This window comes from Coregonus lavaretus (assembly GCF_964263955.1).
Source record: "Coregonus lavaretus genome assembly, chromosome: 23".
Classification (NCBI taxonomy): Eukaryota; Metazoa; Chordata; class Actinopteri; order Salmoniformes; family Salmonidae; genus Coregonus; species Coregonus lavaretus.
Genome location: NC_140010.1, coordinates 18,686,461 through 18,714,404, shown reverse-complemented (window position 1 = coordinate 18,714,404; position 27,944 = coordinate 18,686,461). Strand labels below are relative to the sequence as shown.

General features: G+C 41.1%; 1 protein-coding gene across 2 annotated transcripts; it reads right to left on the bottom strand.

The window, feature by feature from the left end:
• Window positions 1–9: 9 nt before the first annotated feature.
• On the bottom strand, window positions 10–27,480 carry LOC311098743 (vacuolar protein sorting-associated protein 4B-like). Of its 2 annotated transcripts, XM_084139290.1 has the most exons (13): window positions 27,033–27,480; window positions 26,069–26,180; window positions 24,664–24,764; window positions 10,579–10,690; window positions 10,156–10,306; window positions 9,944–10,002; window positions 8,181–8,300; window positions 7,507–7,663; window positions 7,093–7,241; window positions 6,907–6,988; window positions 2,149–2,368; window positions 1,877–2,017; window positions 10–1,740 (listed from the first exon to the last, which is right to left on the bottom strand). In XM_084139290.1, exons 1-13 carry the CDS (start codon window positions 27,051–27,053, stop codon window positions 1,639–1,641), a joined length of 1,527 nt encoding a protein of 508 aa, XP_083995416.1. In that variant the 5' UTR covers window positions 27,054–27,480; the 3' UTR covers window positions 10–1,638. The 2 variants fall into 2 exon arrangements, with proteins under 2 accessions (XP_083995416.1, XP_083995417.1); XM_084139291.1 differs by lacking the exons at window positions 24,664–24,764; window positions 26,069–26,180; window positions 27,033–27,480 and adding an exon at window positions 20,023–20,269.
• Between the last annotated feature and the right edge of the window lie 464 nt (window positions 27,481–27,944).

Genomic DNA, 27,944 nt, shown 5'->3' with positions numbered 1-27,944 from the left:
AGTCAAATGTTCTCAATATTACTTTTATTTACATATGCATGTAAACCAGATACATTCTGACTTTTCCACTCACTGATACATACAGACATCATATACTGTATCATTCGCTACACTTTTACAGTAAAGTGAGGTAAATAGACCACACAAAAGATGTCCAACACTTTGAAAGATTTGTCTTCAGAATACAATCTCTAAAAGAGAGTTTACATGAAATGTGGAAATATATTACATTTCATAGCAACGATGACAAAACACACAATATAGCTGTGTCTCTCTGGATATCAACTTCCATGATTTTAAATGAACCATGTATATGATCTTGCTACCTAAACTTGTTTAGAAGGCACATGGTGTGCATTGCCACATCTTAAAAGGTATTATTGTAAGTTCAAGCGAGCTGCATTCCACCAATGCCATAACAAAAAGGACGATGCTGTTTTGTGCCTAAAATGTCAATTTCAGGCTACCTCTACAATTCAATTCACACCAAAGTATCAGCCCTGTTGTTTCTTCAGCACTGTTAGTGTGACTGGATCTCCGTAAGCCATCTCTTTTCAGTAGTTCATGTTGGGAAGTAACAGGGAAATATGCATGGTGTTTATGGTCAGGGGGAAAAGTATTGAATCCTAGACTATAAAGTGTCTCTGGTCCAGTACTTTTGGTGATCCTGACAGTTTGAATCAGAATGACAATGAACAAACCACAGAGTAGCCTTTCTTCTAAGGGGAAAAACCCCAAAATGTACATATAAAATCTGTCCCAAAGCAGTTTCCATCCCGATTGTTATGTCAGTAGTTCTTCTAACCCTAGACATGCATACATTTGCGGCACATCAGCTACCCAAACACGTCTTTTACACCACCTTGAGACTACAAAGGCCTTTGAAAGTATAAATGGCATGCATTGTACATTTCATTCTCTCCAGACCAAAGAGCATTACATCTCCATAACGTATCTACTATAAAATGATTTTAATCTCTTATGTGTACAAAAATATGTAGAGTATATAGGTGCTTACACTGAAAAGTGAGGTGCAATTTGACTGATGGCAACTGGTACTTGAAAACTGAGCTTAGATATTTATTTGGGAAGTTAGATAAGCACTCTGCACAATGAGCAGCATCTTAATTTGGTTAACAAGCTTGTATCGGTAACACAAACTTCTAGATCAAACTCCCACTGACTTCAAAGCATGACAAATGCAAATGTTTGAGTTGAGCATTGTACTTAAGTTAGGATTCGGCCCAAGGTGCTGCTCAACAGATTCCACAGAACATATGCCTGAGTAACACCAATGTTCTTAATTTCCATGCAGCTTTCCATCCACCAATCAAGTCTACCTCAGACATCTTGCAGTGAAGTGATCCGTAATCCTTTGGACATGGGGGGGCATCTAAGAAAATATCAGTCTTTGTTTAACCCCTTGTGTGGCCAATAGACAAGCTCAGTAGAGCCATAGAAATAGATTTGACTTAAATGGGGATGTCCGTTCTAGTAATTATATTTCTATGAGTAGAGCAGTCATGTGGCACACTTCTGATGAGCCAACAGAGCCTGAAGGGGAGAGTGGCGAGAAGGAACACTTTAATACAATCCTAATATTTGCTTTGGTTTGGTAAAAAAAAAAAAAAGCCCTGTTTAGCCCTCCTGTCCAAAGTCCTGTGTGAATTTTCTCAGTTTGTCCAAATCCTGATCGTTGACAGTTGGCTTCGTGCTGGACAGGGACCTCAGCATGTCAGACTGCAAAGAATAAAAAGAGACATGATCAAGGGTTATTCAACAGTCTTGTTTTCCCAAAAATATTACCATTGAGGCAGAAAAACAGATGACTGAATTATATTAATAAGGTATTAATAACTTAATTTTGCACACTCACCATACAAACGACTGGCTCACATAGCTTTTCCCCAGGTACTTCCATCCATGTCATCTCGATGCTGTTCGGGTCTCCCGGGGAGCACGGGGTCAAAAGGTCATCTACCAGGATGTTGGGGTTGTCTCTCGATTGCCCTCGTACCTTCAATAACAAATGCAATTCGTTGTGTTAAAAATAACAGAACTCAATAGAAAAGGGGCATAGCTTGATATAAAGATTAACACTGAAGAATACACAGATGTTGTTCACTGGTTGTCATTATGGAGACGTACCCGTTTGAAGTGAGTGGCTGATTGAACTTTCCTGACGGGCTGCATAAGTGCGTCTCTGACGATGACGCTGACGTCAGCCCCCGAGTACCCGCCTGTCTTCTTTCCCAGGGTGACAAAGTCAGAGTCGTTGAGGCTGGTGGGGGTGGCGCCCAGGTGGAGCTTGAACATGAAGGTGCGGGCGTGTTCCTCTGGCAGGGGGATGTAGATCCTCTTCTCAAACCTGAGATAATTAAAAGTTCAAATGGAGTCGTTTTTATCTCAATATCAAATCATTTCTGGGTAACAACTAAGTACCTTACTGTGATTGTTTTGAATTAAAATTATCAAAAATAAACAAATTGCTCTTAATAATAAATAAAATAAATAATTGGTCATTTAGCAGACGCTCTTATCCAGAGCGACTTACAGGAGCAATTAGGGTTAAGTGCCTTGCTCAAGGGCACATCGACAGATTTTTCACCTAGTCGGCTCGGGGATTAGAACCAGCGACCTTTCGGTTACTGGCACAACGCTCTTAACCACTAAGCTACCTGCCGCCCGAAGAGCAATTAGCGAAGAGCTCCTTAGCGAAGAGCAATTTCTCAAGCAAGAATTTTGCTAGGACTGTCTGGGAGTGGTCTGAGTGCGGAGTAGGGCTTTGGTGGTCATTACATTTTGTCAACCAGTTATTGTCATGCAAAAGACTGATATACACCATCACAATAAATCCATTATTTTAGGCAGGTCTAAAGAAATATTATGATATGAAGAAAATGTATTTCAGAAGAACAGAATATGAGTTGGCCTACTGTATGTTATCTGGCTATGTGCCATGCTGTAGGCGTGTTCATTTAGCAGACAAGATATGCTTATAAGTCCCATGTCATTATTTTATATTATATGATTTTATAGTAAGAAGAATCCAAAGAAAGAAGACGAGTAGGCGGCCAGTATGTTGCAATAAACTTAAGTGAACTATTAACAGAATATATTTACAAAATAATACATATGGGAGCAGTCAGCAAAATACATCAGGACGCACAACTGCAACGCGTTTCGACTACTAGAGTTTTCCTCAGGCAGCGTTCAGTAAGAAGAATATAATAGAACTTAGCTGAATAAAATAGAAAGGATATTTTTCCCATTCCAGAGTGAAAGTGCGCATATGAAGTGGCTATGTTGAGCGTAAAAGTGATAATTTGAAACTGGTCCTATACACTAGATTTAGAGTTATTTGGCAACTTCAGTTGTGAATGATTCAAACCATAGAATGCCTTCGAGGTCAAAAGATATATGGGCTGCATGATGCGACTATAGGCTATTGATGATTTGAGACAGTCGCAAAAAAAGCTCAGGCTGCACATGCTGTTCTCTCATCAAGTGATCATATTTTCACCCATCAGACTATTCTCAATTTAATCTAGTCTTTACCAATATGTTAAATTAGTTTAGAATTATCAAATGGGCAGGAACAGGGGCAAGAGGAAAAATACTTGTCATATGTATGCACTACTATAGCGAATGGAGGCCACTTTCCCACTGGTTCGTTTCACTCATGTTTTGTAGGCTACTCCGGTTATTTCACAGCGGGACAGGTGATATTCTGCCCAAACTCTGCCATGGGCTCTCCAACCCTGTTCCTGCAGCTACCCAGTGCTTAATTTGGGGAACCAAGTGAAATCTGTTCGGGAACATCAATAGTAACATGTTTTCACAATGAAACATATTTCATTAAACTGTTGACAGCCCCTCTCTGTGCACTGGAGAAAGGAATAAAGGAGAGAGGGGAGGAGATGGAAATGCATGGTGGTGAGATATTCTGTAGCTAAAAAGGTAATGTGTCAGCCTATTAATTATGAAAAAAAAAAAAATCCCTATTAGTAGGCTATTCAAAATCAAATACAAATTCACTATAATTGTTGGCCAACTCTGAATTTGTTTAATTTAGGCTAGACCAATTATGCACCAAATAAACTCAGCAAAAAAAGAAACGTCCCTTTTACAGGACCCTGTCTTTCAAAGATAATTCGTTAAAATCCAAATAACTTCACAGATCTTCATTGTAAAGGGTTTAAACACTTTTCCATGCTTGTTCAATGAACCATAAACAATTAATGAACATGCGCCTGTGGAACGGTCGTTAAGACACTAACAGCTTACAGACGGTAGGCAATTAAGGTCACAGTTATGAAAACTTAGGACACTAAAGAGGCCTTTCTACTGACTCTGAAAAACACCAAAAGAAAGATGCCCAGGGTCCCTGCTCATCAGCGTGAACGTGCCTTAGACATGCTTCAAGGAGGCATGAGGACTACAGATGTGGCCAGGGCAATAAATTGCGTACTGTGAGAAGCCTAAGACAGCGCTACAGGGAGACAGGACGGACAGCTGATCGTCCTCACAGTGGCAGACCACGTGTAACAACACCTGCACAGGATCGGTACATCCAAACCTCACACCTGCGGGACAGGTACAGGATGGCAACAACAACTGCCCAAGTTACACCAGGAATGCACAATCCCTCCATCAGTGCTCAGACTGTCTGCAATAGGCTGAGAGAGGCTGGACTGAGGGCTTGTAGGCCTGTTGTAAGGCAGGTCCTCACCAGACTGGCAAAAAGTGTTCTTCACTGACGAGTTGCAGTTTTGTCTCACCAGGGGTGATGGTCGGATTCGTGTTTATCGTCGAAGGAATGAGCGTTACACCGAGGCCTGTACTCTGGAGCAGGATTGATTTGGAGGTGGAGGGTCTGTCATGGTCTGGGGCGGTGAGTCACAGCATCATCGGACTGAGCTTGTTGTCATTGCAGGCAATCTCAACGCTGTGCGTTACAGGGAAGACACCCACCTCCTTCATGTGGTAACCTTCCTGCAGGCTCATCCTGACATGACCCTCCAGCATGACAATGCCACCAGCCATACTGCTCATTCTGTGCGTGATTTCCTGCAAGACAGGAATGTCAGTGTTCTGCCATGGCCAGCGAAGAGCCAGGATCTTAATCCCATTGAGCATGTCTGGGACCTGTTGGATCGGAGGGTGAGGGCTAGGGCCATTGCCCCCAGAAATGTCCGGGAACTTGCAGGTGCCTTGGTGGAAGAGTGGGGTAACATCTCACAGCAAGAACAGGCAAATCTGGTACAGTCCATGAGGAGGAGATGCACTGCAGTACTTAATGCAGCTGGTGGTCACACCAGATACTGACTGTTCCTTTTGATTTTGACCCCCCCCCTTTGTTCAGGGACACATTATTCAATTTCTGTTAGTCACATGTCTGTGGAACTTGTTCAGTTTATGTCTCAGTTGTTGAATCTTATGTTCATACAAATATTTACACATGTTAAGTTTGCTGAAAATAAATGCAGTTGACAGTGAGAGGACGTTTCTTTTTTTGCTGAGTTTATATCTTAAATCTGCATTTAAAAAAAATGTTTTTCTACCATGTGTAATATGTGGTAGGCTATGTATTGTATAACGGCACAATCATTATTTTAATTCAGGTGATTTTTTATTTTTGGGGGGCTTGGGCTCATATACTGTATAGGCCTATGCTATGCATAAACTCAAACATGCACATGGGTGTTTTGAAGTAATCATCACCTTAGAAAGCACTGTCCATTTTGTTGTGTTAGGCTTTGAAAAAACTTCCACAACGACCATGTTCTCCACTCAGTTTCAACCTGTTGTTGAACTTCTTTCTTCAAATTGATCAATAACAGCGAGGTGAGTTTTAAAAGCGCATACTGTTTTGATGATAAGTGTTGTGTGATGTGATTTTCTATGGCATTTGCATTGATGTCAGAGTGGTTAGAGGGACAATCGAGCCCTGAGTACTAGGCCATTAGCGACCTAATGATCTTTTCTTTTTTTCTTTTTTTGCAGACGCTCTTATCCAGAGCGACTTACAGTTAGTGAGTGCATACATAATTGTTTTTATTTTTCATACTGGCCCCCCGTGGGAATCGAACCAACAACCCTGGCGTTGCAAACGCCATGCTCTACCAACTGAGCTACATCCCTGCCATCCATTCCCTCCCCTACCCTGGACGACGCTGGGCCAATTGTGCGCCGCCCCATGGGTCTCCCGGTCGCGGCCGGCTACGACAGAGCCTGGATTAGCGAGTTGGGTACTACTAACATGTCTAGAGTGCATAAGAGAAAATGACCATGGCTCAAAGGTCACGTAGAATATTACTATGGTCATGACTGCTGGTGTGGCTGTAATATGGTTACTGCAACAGCCCTAGTGGGGAGGTGGAAAACTGAAAACTAGCAGTTATTGGCAGAGAGGTTTGGAACTCTTTTTATTTGTATTGGTGTATCAACTATTTACCACCAAAACTCCATCCCACCAAAACAGGCTGAAATTTCAGGCAGTCTTTTGAAACAGCTCTTACACTAAAAGGGCATTATCATAATTGTCACAATTTCACAGTATTATTCCAACCTCATAGGTGTGGAAATATATAAAAAACACTGGGAAATCACGTTTTTGACTGCACTGGGCCTTTAAGTTGTACCAAATGTATCACACATACTCATCTACATCCCTGACAGGGTAGTTCTGAGCAGCAACAAAAATATAAAAAGCAGTGCTGCTGAGTCACAGCTTTCTAACTTCAGTGATTTCACGTTATTATTACCCAAATGAGTTCTAGCAGGGTGGTACATGTTACCATACATTTGTAAGGCTGTTGTGTCACAGTCAATAATCATAAAGGACAAGTTATTTGGTACACAGCTGGGATGGTAGGCTAAGCCAGTGTAAGAATGTGTCATTACCGTCTTCTGATGGCAGAGTCCAACGTCCATGGAATGTTGGTGGCCCCTAGCACCAGTACCCCATCGTTGTCATTCCCCACCCCTATAGAAAAATATCTTATTAACATTTCAAAACCAATTTATCTTAATATGACCAAAACACCAATATAGTCCACTATAATCTCCATATTGTTTTCTGGCTCTCACCCTGCATCTGAACCAGAAACTCTGTCTTGATGCGGCGAGCTGCCTCACTCTCGTTCTCACTCCTGGAGCCGCACAGTGAGTCTATCTCATCTATGAAGATGATGGAGGGTTTGTGCTCCCGTGCAAGGGTGAACAAGTTCTTTACCAACCTGGAGAGAAAGGAGCATTGAAAAAACATCAAGGTGATCAGATGCTTTTCCCCAATAGACACGTGGAGCTGGTGTCCCAGACACAGATTAAACCTAAATCCAGGACTAACATTTTTTTGTAGAGAAAATAATCTCTATCGAGTTTGCTTTTTAGTCCAGGACTAGGCTTAATCTTGGCCTAATTTAGAAACATTAAAACCGCATCATTGGATTTATATCTACAAATAATCCCCCATGTTTCCCTGGATTAAGAGTAAAATCTCACTTTTCACTCTCTCCCAGCCACTTGGATACCAGGTCAGAGGAGGAGATGGAGAAGAAGGTGGAGTTGTTTGCCTCTGTGGCCACAGCTTTAGCCAGGTAGGACTTTCCTGTACCAGGAGGACCAAAGAGCAGGATCCCCCTCCATGGCGTTCTTTTACCTGACAGACAGAGACATGTTGTCTTTGGGAGTGGTCGTGAATAACAATGAGGAAGAAATAGGCTAAGTTTCTCATTTTCAAATGAATGAACGGTAATAATCAATTTATTCTATACTATGCAATGTCGTTGGATGGACTCATTTATTTTCAGTAGTTTCCAAAGGCCAAAGAAATTAGCCAATAGTGGAGGTTTCAGCATGTTTTTCATACATTCTGATATGACTTAATCATTAATTCTCTGGAGATCTGAGGCAGTAAGACTGCATTATTATGGAGGCGAATGAAACGCACACCTATTTAGGCGAGGTGCTGGTTAACGGAGTAGAACACTTGAAAAATAAAAGGAGAGCTGCACACTCTAGGAGCTCAGATGCAATAATCTAATAACCTAATAACCAACGTTTCGACAGACAAGCTGTCTTCATCATTATACCCTCGTTATTCCGTTATTAAATTATTGCATTTGAGCTCCTGGAGTGTGCGGCTCTCCTTTTCTTTTGCAAGTAAGACTGCTTACCTGTGAAAAGATGTGGGAATTTAATTGGCAAAATAACAGCTTCTTTCAGGGCCTCCTTGGCTCCCTCTAACCCGGCAACATCATTCCACTTGATGTTTGGCTTTTCCATAACGATGGCACCTAAAAAACAAAATCCAGTATGATGGGAACATACAAGAAATTTCACATTAAAGGAAAATGATCAGATACAGTTTACATACACCTTAGCCAAATACATTTAAACTCCGTTTTTCACAATTCATGAAATGTAATCCTAGTAAAAATGCCCTGTCTTAGGTCAGTTAGGATCACCACTTTATTTTAAGAATGTGAAATGTCAGAATAATAGTAGAAAGAATGATTTATTTCAGCTTTTATTTCTTTCATCACATTCCCAGTGGGTCAGAAGTTTACATACACTCAGTTAGTATTTGGTAGCTTTGCCTTTAAATTGTTTAACTTGGGTCAAACGTGTCGGGTAGCCTTCCACAAGCTTCCCACAATAAGTTGGGTGAATTTTGGCCCATTCCTCCTGACAGAGCTGGTTTAACTGAGTCAGGTTTGTAGGCCTCCTTGCTCGCACACGCTTTTTCAGTTCTGCCCACAAAGTATCTATAGGATTGAGGTCAGGGCTTTGTGATGACCACTCCAATACCTTGACTTTGCTGTCCTTAAGCCATTTTGCCACAACTTTGGAAGTATGCTTGGGGTCATTGTCCAATTGGAAGACCCATTTGCGACCAAGCTTTAACTTCCTGACTGATGTCTTGAGATGTTGCTTCAATATATCCACATAATTTTCCTTCCTCATGATGCCATCTATTTTGTGAAGTGCACCAGTCCCTCCTGCAGCAAAGCACCCCCACAGCATGATGCTGCCACCCCCGTGCTTCACGGATGGGATGGTGTTCTTCGGCTTGAAAGCCCACCCTTTTTCCTCCAAACATAACGATGGTCATTATGGCCAAACAGATCTATTTTTGTTTCATCAGACCAGAGGACATTTCTCCAAAAGTACAATCTTTGTCCCCATGTGCAGTTGCAAACCGTAGTCTGGCTTTTTTATGGTAGTTTTGGAGCAGTGGCTTGTTCCTTGCTGAGCGGCCTTTCAGGTTATGTCGATATAGGACTCGTTTTACTGTGGATATAGATACTTTTGTACCTGTTTCCTCCAGCATCTTCACAAGGTCCTTTGCTGTTGTTCTGGGATTGATTTGCATGATATCAAGCAAAGAGGCACTGAGTTTGAAGGTAGGCCTTGAAATACATCCACAGGTACACCTCCAATTGACTCAAATGATGTAAATTAGCCTATCAGAAGCTTCTAAAGCCATGACATCATTTTCTGGAATTTTCCAAGCTGTTTAAAGGCACAGTCAACTTAGTGTATGTAAACTTCTGACCCACTGGAATTGTGATACAGTGAATTCTAAGTGAAATAATCTGTCTGTAAACAATTGTTGGAAAAATGACTTGTGTCATGCACAAAGTAGATGTCCTAACCGACTTGCCAAAACTATCGTTTGTTAACAAGAAATTTGTGGAGTGGTCGAAAAACAAGTTTTAATTTCTCCAACCTAAGTGTATGTAAACTTCCGACTTCAACTGTACATTCATGTGAAAACCTAATAATAAATGAATTTATTAGACAACTCAACCGGATAAGGTAAAAGTAAAGCAAAACTGAGCCAAATAACCTTTGGCATACTATAAAATTGTGACAGAGCGTTGTAATGCAATTCAAAAGTAAACATTTCACACCGTATGTCAGTGATACAACTAACCTGAAAGTTGGTTCTGAAACTTCTTTTTTTCTGGGTCGTCTCCTTCATCGCTCTCATTCCTGCACAATCATAATCCATCTTAATTAAGCTGAAGAGCACAAGAGTGTACAGAACCACAACAGATGTTTTTGATCCAACTAATTACTCTGGACAACACACACACACTCATAGCCAATCCTCATTGCATGAACAAAGACTGCGCACACACACACCCTTTGTCGTCAGCTTGGGACTCCTTCACAGGCTTGGTGGGAGGAGCCTTCTCTTTCTTCTTCAGGTATTCTTTGAGCGTCTCTGCTCTGTCAAGGTACTCAGCACACTTGGCCCTGATGCTCTGTTTGGCCATGTCACCCTGGGCTTCATCTGGCAGGAGACAAATGCAAGGATTGTATTAAATACCGTCTCAAGTATCTGTTATTATTTAGAAAATAATCACAATTACAGTAATCCCCCCTGGCCTGTGTTAAATGGAAAAATGATGCATTCTGCTAACAAGTAAAAATGGCCACTGGACAGAGGACCTTTAGGGTGATAAACAAATCCACACAAATCAATGGACAGAACAACCCAGAGACTATTACAACTCTAAAAGAGGAAAGAGCAGTATGCAAATATCTCATTGTCTTAAAGCATACATTTTACTACGTGTAGGAAGTACTGAACAGCGTGTTGGTATAGACGCAGGGCCTTGTCGTAGTTCTGAGCTTTATCCTCCTGGGCCGCCTTGCTGGCCAGATCTATGGCTTTCTGAAAAACAGGAATGAGAAAGTTATTAAAAAGCAAATACATAAGGAAAGCAACAAATTGAAAGAGGATAAGCTGTAAGATAAGTTTGATCTTGCCAATCAGAATTAATTGACTCTTCAAAGCTATGCAGGGGCACAACTTTCACTAGGGACGGGGGGGCGACATGTCCCCCCGACATTCTGAAATTGCATTTTTGTCCCCCCCCCCCAGTTTTATAATTGCACTGCGACACAAAAAGCAGATGGTATGCTTTAGGACCATGCGGGCGCCTCTGAGCAGGCGGGCAGGCTGCGATTTCTAAAGCCAGTGTGGCATGTTTAATTTATTTTCTACCTATGAATTTGGCTCTAGCGTTTGAACGTTTGGCCTATTAGCTATTATGACCCCGTAACTGAAAGGTAAGACTCCCAGGAACATAAATGTGTCTTGTCTCCCTCTACAATGCTCACAAGTCGCACAGGACTTGTTGGAAGGGACTGTGCCAAAACCGCACAGAATGACTGAGGAAATTAATTTAACGCAATTGTGATCTTCTTCCTATGAATTTGGCACTAGCGTTTAATATAATAGTAATACAAGTAATATAATACAGAAAACACTTAGTATTCAGAGGAATGTACTGTAAAGGCCTGTCACATCTGTCTCTTGCTTTCACCATCCCTAAAGAGTGGTTATCAATCAGAGCACTAATAAAAAGGTGATTGACCAATGTCATCACAAAATGCATCTTCAATTAGGAACCAGGAACTCCTCCTTCCAACCTGGTCTCAGAGCATTTCGAATAATTCTGTACGTACACTACAAGACCAAAAGTATGTGGACACCTGCTCATCTAACATCTCATTCCAAAATCATGGGCATTAATATGGAGTTGGTCCCCCCTTTGCTGCTATAACAGCCTCCACTCTTCTGGGAAGGCTTTCCACTAGATGTTGGAACATTGCTGCGGGGACTTGCTTCCATTCAGTCACAAGAGCATTAGTGAGGTCGGGCACTGATGTTGGGCGATTAGGCCTGGCTCGCAGTCGGCGTTCGAATTCATCCCAAAGGTGTTCAATGGGTTGAGGTCAGGGCTCTGTGCATGCCAGTCAAGTTCTTCTACACAGATCTCGAAAAACTATTTCTGTATGGACCTCGCTTTGTGCATGGGGGCATTGTCATGCTGAAACAGGAAAGGGCCTTCCCCAAACTGTTGCCACAAAGTTGGAAGCACAGAATCATCTAGAATGTCATTGTATGCTGTAGCATTAAGATTTCCCTTCACTGGAACTAAGGGGCCTAGCCCGAACCATGAAAAACAGCCCCAGACCATTATTCCTTCTCCACCAAACTTTACAGTTGGCACTATGCATTGGAGCAGGTAGTGTTCTCCTGGCATCCGCCAAACCCAGATTAATCCATTGGACTGCCAGATGGTGAAGCGTGATTCATCACTCCAGAGAACGCGTTTCCACTGCTCCAGAGTCAAATGGTGGCGAGCTTTACACCACTCCAGCCGACGCTTGGCATTGCGCATGGTGATTTGGGTTTCCATGGATGCTCAGCCATGGAAACCCATTTCACAAAGCTCCCGACGAACAATTCTCGTGCTGACGTTGCTTCCAGAGGCAGTTTGGAACCCAGTAGTGAGTGTTGCAACCAAGGACAGATTATTTTTTACGTGCTTCAGCACTCGGCGGTCCCGTTCTGTGAGCTTGTGTGGCCTACCACTTCGCCGGCTAAGCCATTGATGCTCCTAGACATTTCCACTTCACAATAACAACACTTACAGTTGACCGGGGCAGCTCTAGCAGGGCAGAAATGTGACGAACTGACTTGTTGGAAAGGTGGCATCCTGTAACGGTGCCACGTCGAAAGTCACTGAGCTCTTCAGTAAGGCCATTCTACTGCCAATGTTTGTATATGGAGATTGCATGGCTGTGTGATAGATTTTATACACCCGTCAGCAACGTGTGTGGCTGAAATAGATGAATCCACTAATTTGAAGAGGTGTCCACATACTTTTGTTTATATAGTGTAAATCCGAGACGCTCCATTTAGTATGATATGTTACGTTTCATATGGTATGTATTAATTTGTGGATGTCCATCACACATTTCGTATGATATGTTATTAATTACAATTCGTAATAAATGTTAACAATTTTCAAAATGTACATTCTGTTACACATTTTCTAAATGTATGATATGTTACAAATTCTAGCTAGCTGGCTAACGTTAGCTAGGCTAGCGGCTAGGGTTAGGTTTTGGAGTTAGGTTAAAGGGTTATGGTTAGCTAAAAGGATTAAGGTTAGGGTCAGGGGAAGGGTTAGCTAACATGCCAAGTAGTTGCAAAGTTGCTAAAAAGTAGTAAGTAGTTGAAAAGTTGATAATTAGCTAAAATGCTAAAGTTGTCCGTGATGAGATTCAAACTTGCAGCCTTTGGATTGCTAGACATTTGCGTTATGAAATCATACCAAACTTTACATATCATACTAATTTGATTGTCCAGTATTTACATTTACTATGTTATTTCTAGTCTGAGACCAGGCTGCTCATTCAGATAAAAGGCCTGTGAGCACATAATTTTATCAAATACTGAGGGTATGAAACTAAATGTTGTTCCAGAGCTAAGGTGTTTCAATTAGTGTTTTGAGAGGACCAAATAAAATGTTATAAGGATGTCTTTTTTTAGACTTCCATTTTCCATGTACTCTGAAAAACGTATATGCGGCCAGGAGAGATTGTTATCCACAGTTTTGTTTAGTTTCAAAAGCCACTGCTATCTTGAGCGAACTTCACCAAAAAACTATGAATAGGGACAAGCTTCACAAAATTGCGTGACCAAATCAACTCAAAGACAAGGTTTGAAGCAGGGTTTCCGTTAGGAAAATGTGGTGTCGGATATTTGACCGGCAGCATTTTAATATAACCGGCATTTCAGAAACTTTCCGGACCCACATGCATTGGGTGTGTAACCGGATTAGGACGTCCACCCACGGTGCTCAGTAATGTCAGAAATCACATTTATCTTAACAGAATATGCAACGGCATGCGTCCTTCTTACCAAATTTCAATGCTGACTTTGAAGGCTGTTAGAATAACTGCCACATTTACTTTAACTCAGCAAACAAGATTAGTAACAAACAGCAAAATCACTAGCCTATGTCAACCTAACATCCCACATAGTAGAAAGTGTACCTATTCTCAGTGGTGTAAAGTACTACTTAAGTTGTTTTTTGGGGTATCTGTAGTTTACTATTTATATTTTTGACTACTTTTACATCACTACATTCCTGAAGAAAATAATGTACTTTTTACTCCATACATTTTCCCTGACACCCAAAAGTACTTTTTGACAGGAAAATTGTCCAATTCACACACTTATCAAGAGAACATGTCTGGTCATCCCTATTGCATCTGATCTGGTGGACTCACTAAACACAAATGCTTCATTTGTAAATTATGTCTGAGTGATGGTGTGCCCCTGGCTAGCCGTAAATTTAAAAAACAAGAAAATGATACCGTCTGTTTTGCTTAATATAAGGAATTTGAAATTATACATACTTTTACTTTTGATACTTAAGTACATTTTAGCAATTCCATTTACTTTTGATACTTAAGTATATTTAAAACCAAATACTTTTACTCAAGTAGTATTTTACTGGGTGACTTTCACTTTAGTCATTTTCTATTAAGGTATCTTTACTTTTACTCAAGTATGACAATTGAGTACTTTTTCCACCACTGCCTATTCTATTGGTCAGCATGTTGTTCTGTGCAAGATAGAAATAGCCTATTTCAAACAGACTCTGGGACAGGTTTTTTTGGGGGGGGAGGGGAGCCCAATTGAGACCAGTGTCTCAATTGCAATGGTGCCCTGAGGACAAAAATACCATCAACATAACCAAAATATGAAAACTACAAGACAGCTATAAATACATTACATCAGGTTATTACAACAAGTTATAATAGTCAATTGAAACAATTGCACACTTCAGTAAACTCATTTAACAACGTTTTAAACTGCCCTATGGGCACCAGGGACTGCAGGTGTAATTTGTTTGTAAAGTATTCTATAACTGTGGTGCGTTAAAACTAAAGGCGGATTTACCAAATGTTGTGGAGACAAGAAGGACCTCAAGAGTTAACCAACCCTGCAAATGGGTTTGGTATCTCATATTTTTATATTTCAACAGGGAAGTGAGGTATGTTGGAAGCTTGTGGAGCAGTGCTTTGTAAACAAGAAGCGAGTAATTAAGTGATCTACAGGACATTAGTGAGGTCCAGCCAACTTTCTGATACAGGATGCAGTGATGAGTGATGAGTATTAAAACTGTGACCTGTAATAAAGTGAAGGGTGCTGTAGATGGCATCCAATGGTTTAAGAGTAGTGGCTGCTGCATTCTGGTAAATGGTGTCACCATAGTCAAGAACTGGCAGGAAAGTTGACTGCATAATCTGCTTCCTGCTGTTCATGTAGAGGCAAGATCTATTTCTAAAAAAGGAGGCCCACTTTAAATCTTAGCTTTTTAACTTGCTCATCAGTATGTATTTTTTAAACGTTATATCTTTATCAATCCAAATACCCAGATATTTATTAGCGGGAACCAGCTCAATGAGAGAGCCATCCAATGAGTGAATATGTAGCCTATCAGATAAATTTTCCCGTGAATTAGAGAACATATTTAGTTAGACGATAGATCCCAAATTCATACAACCAGTAGGCCTAGGCTACATAAAATAAAAATAAACATTAAAAAGCAATGAGGCTGATGCAACAAATAAGAAGGTATAGCTTAAAATGTTGATAAACTATTATTTCTTCACATTATAAGCGCAGCAATGCGCACAAGGCAGTAGGCTACGCGTGAATGTTCGTTCCATAATGCAATTAACGGGAAAGCACCATTGTCAAAGCGTACGGCAGAGAGCAATTTCATGTGACAGATGACAACATCCGTTAGAAATTTAGAAAGAGGGGAAATCGAAAGATGCAACAACTAGCACGGGTTGCTAATATGACTAGGATTGTGCCTTTGGCTACTGGACAATGAAATAAAGTTTATTTGAAAACTAATAGAACATGAGAGAAATAGGCTACTGGTTTCAATGGCATATGGAAGTCTTTATAAAATAATTGCCTCCATGTTTCTATGGTTGGATTTTACTCTGAAGCAAGGTAAGACATGCCTCATAATATGAAGTAAAACGTTAAGATTTCGAACAATTAAGGATATTTTTTCAAAACGCATACTGCCTCCACGTCATTGCAAAGTCAGTGGTGTGTGACGCTCTGAAGCCTGCCTACAGTTAGGTGCCTATATGCACTTGAATGGAGAATGGGGAAGCACGCTTCAATTACCACTTCAGAAAGAAAAAATTATTTTTAATCATGGCCATCAAAACTGTTTTTAAAACACATTATAATTGTTACGCAATGATTGTGCTTATAAAAGCAATTCACTCCAGCAGCAAGGAATTAACTTGAGAAGCTGTAGCAGCAGCAGCTCTGAAGCTGTCCTGACAGATTTTCCGCTCATAGGCTGTGCCTGTGATAAACTATGAAAATACAGGGGCCAATTTAATTCCACTAACCCGTCAATTTCATTTACATCGCCTAGTATTTCTATCAATTAATAGGCTAAAAAGCATTATATTTTCTATGTGATTTTTCTTCTCCTGGACAATTGGCTGCCGCCAGTTTTACTTTGCTTTTAATTAAAAATGGGCAAAAAGCTGGCTATTACCTGCTAACAGTAACCCTGGTTTGAAGTTACTTACCTGTGATTTTGCGACAATTTTTTTTAGCATGGTGAGCTTGCCCCCATCACTTCAATAGTTTTTTGTTGGCTAAAGATAGCTCAAGTCGGCATCGGCTTTTGAAACAAATCTTAACCATGGATGACTGACTGTCTCTCCTGGCCCCATAGATTACTTTCTGGATAAATGACAAAACAGCGTCTTAAAAAGGTGAAGATCCTTGCACAATTGGTGGCTGACTAAATACTTTTTGGGGAAATACTACAGTGGGGGGAAAAAGTATTTAGTCAGCCACCAATTGTGCAAGTTCTCCCACTTAAAAAGATGAGAGAGGCCTGTAATTTTCATCATAGGTACACGTCAACTATGACAGACAAAATGAGGAAAAAAAAATCCTGAAAATCACATTGTAGGATTTTAAATTTATTTATTTGCAAATTATGGTGGAAAATAAGTATTTGGTCAATAACAAAAGTTTCTCAATACTTTGTTATATACCCTTTGTTGGCAATGACACAGGTCAAACGTTTTCTGTAAGTCTTCACAAGGTTTTCACACACTGTTGCTGGTATTTTGGCCCATTCCTCCATGCAGATCTCCTCTAGAGCAGTGATGTTTTGGGGCTGTCGCTGGGCAACACAGACTTTCAACTCCCTCCAAAGATTTTCTATGGGGTTGAGATCTGGAGACTGGCTAGGCCACTCCAGGACCTTGAAATGCTTCTTACGAAGCCACTCCTTCATTGCCCGGGCGGTATGTTTGGGATCATTGTCATGCTGAAAGACCCAGCCACGTTTCATCTTCAATGCCCTTGCTGATGGAAGGAGGTTTTCACTCAAAATCTCACGATACATGGCCCCATTCATTCTTTCCTTTACACGGATCAGTCGTCCTGGTCCCTTTGCAGAAAAACAGCCCCAAAGCATGATGTTTCCACCCCCATGCTTCACAGTAGGTATGGTGTTCTTTGGATGCAACTCAGCATTCTTTGTCCTCCAAACACGACGAGTTGAGTTTTTACCAAAAAGTTATATTTTGGTTTCATCTGACCATATGACATTCTCCCAATCCTCTTCTGGATCATCCAAATGCACTCTAGCAAACTTCAGACGGGCCTGGACATGTACACACCAACGAGTGGAGGACAGAGGAGCCTCTTAAAGAAGAAGTTACAGGTCTGTGAGAGCCAGAAATCTTGCTTGTTTGTAGGTGACCAAATACTTATTTTCCACCATAATTTGCAAATAAATTCATGAAAAATCCTACAATGTGATTTTCTGGATTTTTTCTCCTCAATTTGTCTGTCATATTTGACGTGTACCTATGATGAAAATTACAGGCCTCTCTCATCTTTTTAAGTGGGAGAACTTGCACAATTGGTGGCTGACTAAATACTTTTCCCCCCCACTGTATGTGTGTGTGTATATATATATATATATATCTTTCAGGAAACTAGGCGTATGTCGCGCATCACTACTTCACAGGAGAGGCATTTGAATGCGTTTTTTTGGCAGAAATGCCTTCTGGAACAATTTTCCTGTGCCTTAATAACAAACTTGTATGCCATCGTAAATACGACTACAATTGTTAAAATTACGAGCCTAGTTGGTTTAGCCACGGGAAAAAAGACAGGAACCTTCCCACTAGCCATGATTAGCGGTGATAATGGTTGGGCTGGACATGCTGAGAGATGAGTTCGGATTGGTCTGCCATGCACGTTTCTGTCTATAACATGTGTAGGTAATCCTTTCAAACTTGGCTTTTTTGAAAGATGCTCTCCACTTTCTGGAGGACCAAGTTTTGAAATCAGTGGAATGTCCGATTGAAGCAGAGTATGATAGCTAAGGAGAAGATGGGGGAAATTCTGGTGTTTGATGGCAAATTTGAAGAGGGAGTCGAAAAGAAAACACACAAAAGGCTGTTGTATAAAACACCTGTCTCCGGATAACATCTTCAAACTAAGGGCAACCATGGCATCCGTGACAGAGAGGGAGAAGCGTTCATCCATGTATGTGTGTAAGAGAGTCTAGCTAGCTTCATTTTCAGATATTATACATTTCTAATTTTGTCAGAAAGTCATTTTCATTGCAAGTTAAAGCATACTGTTAGCTAGCTAACATTTAGTTGGCTGGTTCGCTAGCTACGGTTACGTGTATGATCTGTGTAGTAATTAAATGTGTATTTCAGAGCTATTTGCATTGCTAGTTATAGCCTAATGTTAGCTAACTAGCTAACATTGAACCTAGTTGGTTAGTTTTAGCTGCCCGCAGATTCATGCATGGTATTAACGTTATGAGTTGTGATTATGGTTCATTGCATAGCTAGCTAGATACATCTAAACAAGACTACCGTTTACAGCTTCTGTATCCTGTGCATGTGACAAATAAACAGATTTTATTTCAAATAGTGTGTGGGATGTGGGTTCGTTTCCCACGGGGGGCCAGTATGAGAAAAATATATACAAAAATAAACATGTATGCATTCACTAACTGTAAGTCGCTCTGGATAAGAGCGTCTGCTAAATGACTAAAATGTAAATGTAAATGTTTACCAGAGACGGTAATGTGAAGAACAACATGACCTGCACCAAAGTCAAATTAGGATATAACGTTAGGCAAACGAGTGTCCAATTTCTAAAATTCTCCGGTAGAATGCCCTGCTTTTTATTTCGTCACACTCACAAGCGTAAGCTATTTTCTGTAATTAACTCGCCATTAACTTATAATTATCTTGTTGTGAGTTTATTTTTCCTGTAATTAATACTAATTAGCTCAAGTTAAGACGTTGTCAGCTAACGTTATGTTGGTCATTATTTGAACTGGCTAGCCAGCTAATTTAGCATTAGCTAGGTAACACGCTAGAAACGAACCACAACATTGTTAAAAAAAGTTGCTTCCCCCATCTCTAAACCTAAAATTGCACAAAATCTGACTAAGCCAAGAGAGCATTGCTGCAGTTTCACTTCCTACAAACAGTTAGACTGACAGGGAACCAAATAGGCTAATCCAATTAGTTAGCTATCAACAATCAGTTCACGACAGGTTTTGTTAGACAGTTAACTAGTCGATTACATTATCACGGTACTTGCTTGTTATTGAAATTTCAGATCGTCTTGGCCTTGCTTGGGGGACACTAGCTCTCGAAAACCCAAGGCAAGGGGTAAATTATTGTACACATTTAAACCAACATGAAGATGTCAACTACTGTAGCTAGCTTCTAGGAAACGTTCATGCGATCAAGTTTCAGGTAAAAGCTTACGTTAATCAAACAATTTGAAGTAAGCTAGCTAGTTACGCAGGCTTCAAAGAATTTGAGTGACTAATGTTAATGTTAACTGCTGTTCTGTCCTCAAATTGGCAAGCTCGCAGTAACAAAACATATATTCAGCAGGCTAGCTACCTAACACGCTAGCATAACTTTACCGTAGCCAGATAGCTAGCTAGCTCACATCGACACTGGTATAACGGCAAGTTGAACATTTGATTACCTAGCTAACATAACCAAAAAATGAATCACTGTATCTATTGAACGTTAGCAAGCTACACTGGGTGGGTTGATAATTAGCTACAGTACCCAGCTTTCCCAACTTACCTCTAAATTCTTGTTGGCAGCCATAAGGGCTGATTACTTGTCAATAAAATCGTTACGAATATAATTCAGCGTCAAAACAGGCCTTGTATTTGTTAATTATTACAATTACAGGCCGTCAGTCGCTATTTAACTTAAAATCAACTATATTGTTTTCCTTTTTCTGATCGTTGAATAACACTGAAACAAACAAAATCCGCATCCTCGGGGCCGTCACTAGTTACCACAGTCGTAAACCCCGCCTATTTCTACAATTTCTTATTTAAATATGATTTTAAACCTAACCGTAAACACAGTGGGGAAGTTGCTGGGTGAAAAGGATGGCGGAAGCGGATGATGAAGTGGATTCTGAATCTAATAGCGGTAGAATCAAGGAGATTTGGAATATTGTCCAAAAGAATGGAAAACTGAGAAAAGTAGTGTAGTGATGAGAATGTCACTAAGTAAATTGTAGGAGAACGGTTTTTAAATGAGGAGCAGTTTATCGAATTACCAATCTTGAGGAATCCATTTGGTGAGTGCTGGGTAGAGTCATGATCATCACAGCCTTCAGAGGCGGGCTTGTTTAGATTTGTTGTGCTTCTGATGATCAGAAGAAACGTGTCTCACCCGATTTGATACATTTGAAGTGTCATGAGTGTCTCTTAAGAACATGGCACCCCTCAAGGGGGATATATCTGGTGTCTTGTGGGAAGTCGATGTTGAAGAGTTGAAAAATATTCCTGGAGTGATTGATGCACATCGGATGAATCGTATGGTGAATGAAGAAAAAGTGAAGAGTTAGTTTTTTGATATGGAGGCCCTCCCTACTCAAGTGCAGTTAGAGTATATTAACTACAGTCAGAATATTTATAAAGCTTTAGGTCATGTTTCAAGTGTTTGCAGAAGGGAGAAGCCGAGATGTCCAAGTTGTGGAAAAGATCATATAATTGTGTTAGAAAAGTGATGAACATGAGACATGTTGCAATTGTGGTGGGAACCATGAAGCCATGTCTTTCGAATGCCCCACAAGGGTGAAAGAGAATGTGGCCAAAGTCAGGGCTATCCAGAGCATTTCATATGTAGCAGCTGTTAAAATGGTTGAGGGTTTGAATGGTGCACCTGAGGAGTCCATGGTAGTGGATATGCCTTCACTGCAGGCTGCAGGGGTTGCCTTTCACCAGTAGGATCCTGACATTTTAAAGGTTAAGAAGGTGGACTTTGTGGCCTTTATAGCTATGGTGATTAATGGCACTGCCAAGGTGGAGAGAAGGTCCAGGAAGATATAAATCATTGTGGATGTGGTGGAGAGTTTCCTGGGGCTGAAAGATTTCTCAGTGAAGGAGTTACATGGAATATTGTCACAAGCCATACCACCCTCTCAGGCCGTAGAGCATGAGAAGGGAGATATGGAGATTTGGAAGAAGTGGGAGTTTTGTTTTGTCAATGTACTATTTTTATTTGGGTGGATAAGTTAGTTTCCCTATTACATATGGGTTTTCTTTTTACCTTGTTTTGGTTTCAACCCGTCCAGTTGGTGGCGGCAATACACCTTTTTGGGTTGTAGTCCGCCATAAAACTCAAAGAAGAAGCGTAATCACATTGCAACCTTAAATGAAGACCAAAACCAAATGTTTGTTTGCACGAATTTTCCCGATATAGCCATTTTGATTTCCGTAGAATGCTCACGCGACCACGAAATGACGTAACTGGTCCTCAGAGATGCGTTCAGTTCACTTGAACGTTTGTTACATTGCGCAACGACACGTTTCCACAAAACGTTATTGAACATACTTTGAGGTATGTTTGGTGGGTGTGGCTTGAAGCAGTGAGTGTCGTATTTAAAGGGAATTGGCCATGTTGACAGCGTTCCTTCTTCTTCGATGGGGGTTTAATGGCGGTTGGCATCTAATGTTAATGGTGCATTACCGCCACCAGTTGGACGGGGTATTGAATAAAACAAAAAAACATTTAGGGAAAGGGGGAAAACGACATCATACAAAATAAAACACGTCAACTAAGAAATCCCATTACACTTTTTCAATCACAGTCCACTCCAAAATACATCCCTACGCCTGTGATTGGGGTACATTCACCGACAGGATTTCTTGCACGGCCTCGGCTGTGAAAACAGGAAGACCCCAAAAACGTTCAGCGGCATTCAATGATTCCAATTTTCTTAGACTTCTCCGCCTGTGCTGTTCAGTTTATGACCATTGCAATAAATAATGCAAAGTCCACCTTTTTAACATGTAGCATTTCACTATTCCTCGGTTGATGAGAAACTTTCACTGGTCGTGGTGGCTCTACTACAATTGCTTCTTCCCCGCCACTCGTTCCTTCCCACTTTCTCACCGCCTCCAGATAGGAGACACGCTGGACACTCCTTACCCTTGCCACTTCATTCTCCTTCACCCTAACAGGGCACTCCAAGAATTCAGGCGCATGTTCACCTCCACAGTTGCAACATTTCCCGTCATCTGGCATACGATATTCTTCCCTTCTGCACACGACCAAATATTTTACATTCATGACACTGAAGGGGCTTGTACACAAAAGCTCTTTTACAGGGTATGTCATGAATCCAAACTTTATATGAGAAGGGAGACTCTTCATCAAAGAACAGTAGCATGTATGAAGTCAATGTATTTTCTCCGTCCACCATACAGGTCAGTCGACGTGCATCAACCACTCCATCGAGGTCTTTGGGCCCCGTGTAGCTCAGTTGGTAGAGCATGGCGTTTGCAACGCCAGGGTTGTGGGTTCGATTCCCACGGGGGCCAGTATGAAACATGTATGCACTCACTAACTGTAAGTCGCTCTGGATAAGAGCGTCTGCTAAATGACAAAAAAATGTCTTCAGTTATATCCTCTGCCTTTATTTATTACGTCACCCCAGAAATTACACCCTTGATAAGCGCCCTGCTACACAAATTCATGCAGGAAACATTCACTCCGATATCTTTTTGAGTCTTAAAACATGCTTCTTCTGCTCCGCAGACACACAAAAAAATCAAGATAAGACCACTTCTTGTGACTCTCACCGACTCCACACTTTCCTCCAACACATTCCAGATTTTCCTGGAGACAAACGGATTTCCCAAGTAGCATTGTTCCAAAACCCTGACTCCGACAAAAAACGAGTCTAGTGGTTTCCTATTTTCCAACATAGCTTAACTTCTCGTTTCCCTTTTTCTTCGCCACTATAACCCACTCATTCTCACTTCCTGTACTATTAGCTTCACTCGACTAACTAGCAGTTTCAAACAAAACCTCCGTTTCCGCCATCTTCCGGCCTACCCAATTCTCTGACAGCGTTCCCCAACTCCTCCCCGTTTTTCAAGGTCGTTCAGTACAGCACCGTTTCCGTTCAATTGAACGTCCCAGAACGTAAAAACGTACTTAACGCAGTCCTGTTACCACAGCCACGAAGTCATAATTATGGCTAAACCCCACCTATTTCTAACATTTCTCTTCTTAACATCTGATTATAAACCTAACCGTAACCACACTGCTAATCTTATGCCTAACCCTAAATTAAGACCAAAAGGCTAATTTTTTGTTTTCATGATTTTTTAAAGATAGAGCCAGTGACAACCCTTAAAGGACGACTGCACTTCCAGATTTGGCCTTGCTTTAAATTAGGTTCATTAAGAAATGCTAGCGGGCATCAAACGTGAGGTGGTTTGATGTGTGTGTTCACAGGTGGGAAGAGTTAGACAAGTTATTTCTCCAATTAGCTTCAGCTGGCTGGTGTGCACCCCTGGCAAAATTAGTTTGACTTTGGATTGCCTATCTGAGCGTCTAGTTAGGGATTGCCACTAAATTACACAATGTAAATGAGGCAATATTTCCATGTTGCACACCTTTTAGTTCTCATTACATGCTTTCAATAGTTGTATATGAATTTCTACAATTTATAGTTGGTTTGAGGTTGTCCCATGCACATTGTGTAATTTACCGATGGTCCCTAACTAGTCCCATAGGGATATCCAAAGCTAAACCAAATTTACCACAGGCATTAAGATTATGTCCAGTGAAGCTGCACTCTGAATTGATGATTACTTGTGTGCTGCCAGCTGTGGGCTGGATTGAAACAAATCCAACCTTAATTTAGTCTCACAAAACTCAACATTTACTTTATGACCAAAATTATCCTATTTACACTTTGTAGTTCATTTTGTCAGTAGATTAAATGTTTCTGACCAAAATTATCCTATTTACACTTTCTAGTCAATTTTGTCAGTAGAGTAAATCTTTCTGACTCGTATCAATGCCGCATAGGCTGTTTTCTAAATGAGAAGTTGGTTTTTAGGGGCAGTTGCTCTTTAAGACATTCATTGACAAAAGGGGTTAGTTATCAGTATCTTTGCACCCATCTTGTATTCTTCTTCAGTGGGGTTTATCGTTGGTTGGGATCCAACCTTGTATTGTAGAGGGATGAAATGTCAAATGTGTAGGTCGGATAAGGATGATTCATGTTGACATGTGAAGGATATGCACAATGCATAGTACACATCTCCTATTAGCTTTATCCTTACGACAGAGTTGCCGGTCAGATTCATGGAAAATATAAATAGTAGACTAACCTGATGTAGGCATAGGCATACATTGGACCTACACGTTAGACTACATTATTTATAAAATGTTCAACCGTCTAATAACCTCTTTCTTTTCTAGATACTCCTGTAGTTCTTCCACTCTGTCCAGGTACAGTGTGCACTTGTCCCTGATCTTCTGGTTGCCCTCTTTACCCTGTGGTTGACCTGAGGAGAGGGAGAGAAGGTTAACACTTTGTGTCCTACAGACTAGGCCTGAAGGAGGTTTCACCCCTGTGCGTTAAGGCAATGGTTTTGCCCAGGTAGTGGTTCAAGGTATTACAGTTTAGCAGAATCTCTTATCCAGAACGACTTACAGTAGCTAGTGCAAACATTTTTCATACTGGTCCTCTGGTGGGAATCAAACCCACAACCCTGGCATCATGCTTTACCAATTGAACCACAAGGCTATACCAGTGGCCTGTAAACTCAAGGCTAGAGAAGTAGCAGAGACAGAAGAGGAAGTGAGACATCCCACTCCCTATGTTTTGTGGTTCAATGGAAGTCAATAAACTAAGCAGACCAGAGCCAGCTGCTGTCTATGGGAGAGTCACCCATTAAGCTGACCGGACATATATTTTCAGTGGTAAACGGCCTGAGTGAACTATCTTCATTTATCCACCATCTTTGGTAGTAGGTGGTGGCAATACACCTAATAGGTGTAGAAGAAGATGGGGAGAGTAGGCCTATACCTGTTTATGGGTAAACCGTAAGCCCATTTTGTTTCACAGTAGGCTGTAGCCTGTTGCCTTAGGCCAAACCCTGATGTTGATTTCTGTAGTGAAATTCATTTTTGTGGCCTGCCTGCCTTCAAGACCGTAATACATGTTTACCCTTTTACAAAACTATTTTGTTTCACTTGTGATTTATATAAAACAAAAACATCTTTCCACCATTTTGTATATCAGTTAATTGTATTGACTCCTGGTTTGTCACTGGCTCCCTGAGTACCAGAAAGTGACCATTACCTAAGTTAGGCTACAATTTATCAGTAGGCCTAGGCCTAAATAGTATTTTTTATTGTAGTCATTTAGCAGACGCTCTTATTCAGAGCGACTTACAGGAGCAATTAGGGTTAAGCGCCTTGCTCAAGGAAACATCAACAGATTTTTCACCTATTCAGGTCTGGGATTTGAACCAGCAACCTTTTGGTTACTGGTCCAACGCTCTTCACGGCTAGGCTACCTGCTGCCCCGGCAGGCAAGTAAGAGCTGTAGGCTAAATAATATGCACTTCCTGACTCAGCATGCATTGACATGTGGCTCAGTTGGTAGAGCATGGCACTTGCAATGTTAGGGTTGTGGGTTCAATTCCCATGGGGGACCAGTATGAAAAATAAAGAAAATATGTGCATTCACTACTGTAAGTTGCTCTGGATAAGAGCATCTGCTAAAATGTCATATTCACAGACAACAGAGACTAGACTGTCATCATGTCTGTATGACATTTCCTCAGGAGTCATGGCTACATACATTTTACAATGTGCAGGAAGTACTTCACAGCGTGTTGGTAAGATTTGATAGCCTCCTGGTAGTTCCCAGTCTGGTCCTCCTGGGAGGCTTTCTGTGCTACAGCTATAGCTTTCTGAAAAGAGAGGGCGAGAGGGATGAGTTGGGCTGAAAAGAGAGGGCGAGAGGGATGAGTTGGGCAGAAAAGAGTAGGAGAGAGGGATGAGTTGAGCAGAAAAGAGTAGGAGAGAGGGATGAGTTGAGCAGAAAAGAGTAGGAGAGAGGGATAAGTTGAGCAGAAAATAGTAGGAGAGAGGGATGAGTTGGGAACTGCTGCACTCAGTCACAGCATAATTTCCTGTCACTGTTCATCACATAGTTTCCTATTATGTCTACATTGCTTCATTTGAATGAGACAGACTCATACAATTCTTATGCTCTGATTAGATAATAGAATACATGGAATAGAGCATCAGCATCACAAGCCACTACGGAATTTCTCTTAGCTGTGTGAAAGTTAAACACTATTTTAATTGGCTCACAATGGCTTTTACTTGGCTCTGGAACAAGCTGTTGTCCAGCAGGTTTATCTCAAATGTGGGAGCTCATTTTTGTTAATGAAACCAAAAGCTGTAGCATACAGTAAACCAATAGCTGTAATGCATGGACAGTACAAATTCACAGTATGGGAAAATGGCCAAACATTTAGTTAGCATGTTTTTTATTTAGACCATCTCTTTATAACATACTGTGCTCTATTACTCTGTAAATCAGTTGATTAGCTGATCAAAAGTGACAACACAGCACGAACACAAGCAACATTTGCTTGACTAGAGTTTTATGATGGCACTAGCCCCAAGACAGCTTGACAGTCTCACTCTGACAAGTGGAATCAAACCCATAGGCCCATAAACATTTATTAATAATTTACAATAAAACATACATCAGCCTACCAAGCTATTCACATAAGTTGTCAGTCACTCTATACCTGTAGATTTGTTGGCGCCATGGGAAGTTTAATACAGTCAGTTGTTCCTGAGAACCAACACAGTCTGAGCCCCTTGCCTTGATATTACTGTTTCGTTTACACAGCTATTTCCTTGTTGTTGATCTCACAGACCCGTCACAGCACACACGCGTCACAGACTTGCCTGTAGAAAAGATTGATGATAATGCTGAGGCCTGAAACTAATGCCGTATTCAAACAACTCGGAACTCGCAAATCTCCGACATGCGACTTTAGTGCGTCGGAGCTCTAGAAAGATGCCAGAGTTTCCGACTTGGAATTCCGAGTTGGATAACCGTTCAAAATTATTTTTCCCAGTCGGAGCTCGTTTTTTCCTGAGTTAAAAGTTGTCTTGAATGCACTGAAGATGGAAGTCGAAGATTTCAGAGTTCCCAGTTGTTTTGAACATGGCATGAGAACCCGCCTGCCTGTGAGTCATGATGATAAGCTTGTATACACAAGTTTACGCGCTGTATCCCGGGTGGCGCCATAACTCTACACAAATGCATTTCATTTCCGCCGGAAGTTGTTTGCACAACGTCTGCCGGTGTAAACACAGCGATGTCGACGCTAGCTTGGGAACACGGTTCTACTGGAGTGATAAACAACGACATTCTGTTGGAGATCAAATCACCTGTGATGGGAAACAAGTCACTTGCAGAATTTTTGGCAACAAAGAACTGCGAAATCACAACTGTGGCAAACGGAGATAGGGTAGATTACCATATTGCCTGCAATGGTCCAAAAGGCTACTACATGCAGGTACAAATTGGGATGCACTGCACAGGGCTTCAGCACTCCAAGTTGGTGATCTGGAACAAAACTGAGCACCTAGAAATCGAAGTACCCTACGACCAAGGCTTTGTCCAGGGGCATATCATAAGGCTGCGCACA

Bases quoted from the DNA above. Each gene is read 5' to 3' on its own strand.
- LOC311098743 (XM_084139290.1), bottom strand. From the start codon at position 27,053: ATGGCGCCAACAAATCTACAG. The intron at 8,301-9,943 runs GTTAGTTGTATC...TTTGTTTTTTAG, and splicing joins GTTTCAGAACCAACTTTCAG to GTGCCATCGTTATGGAAAAG. The intron at 7,664-8,180 runs GTAAGCAGTCTT...TCTGTCTGTCAG, and splicing joins ATTCCCACATCTTTTCACAG to GTAAAAGAACGCCATGGAGG.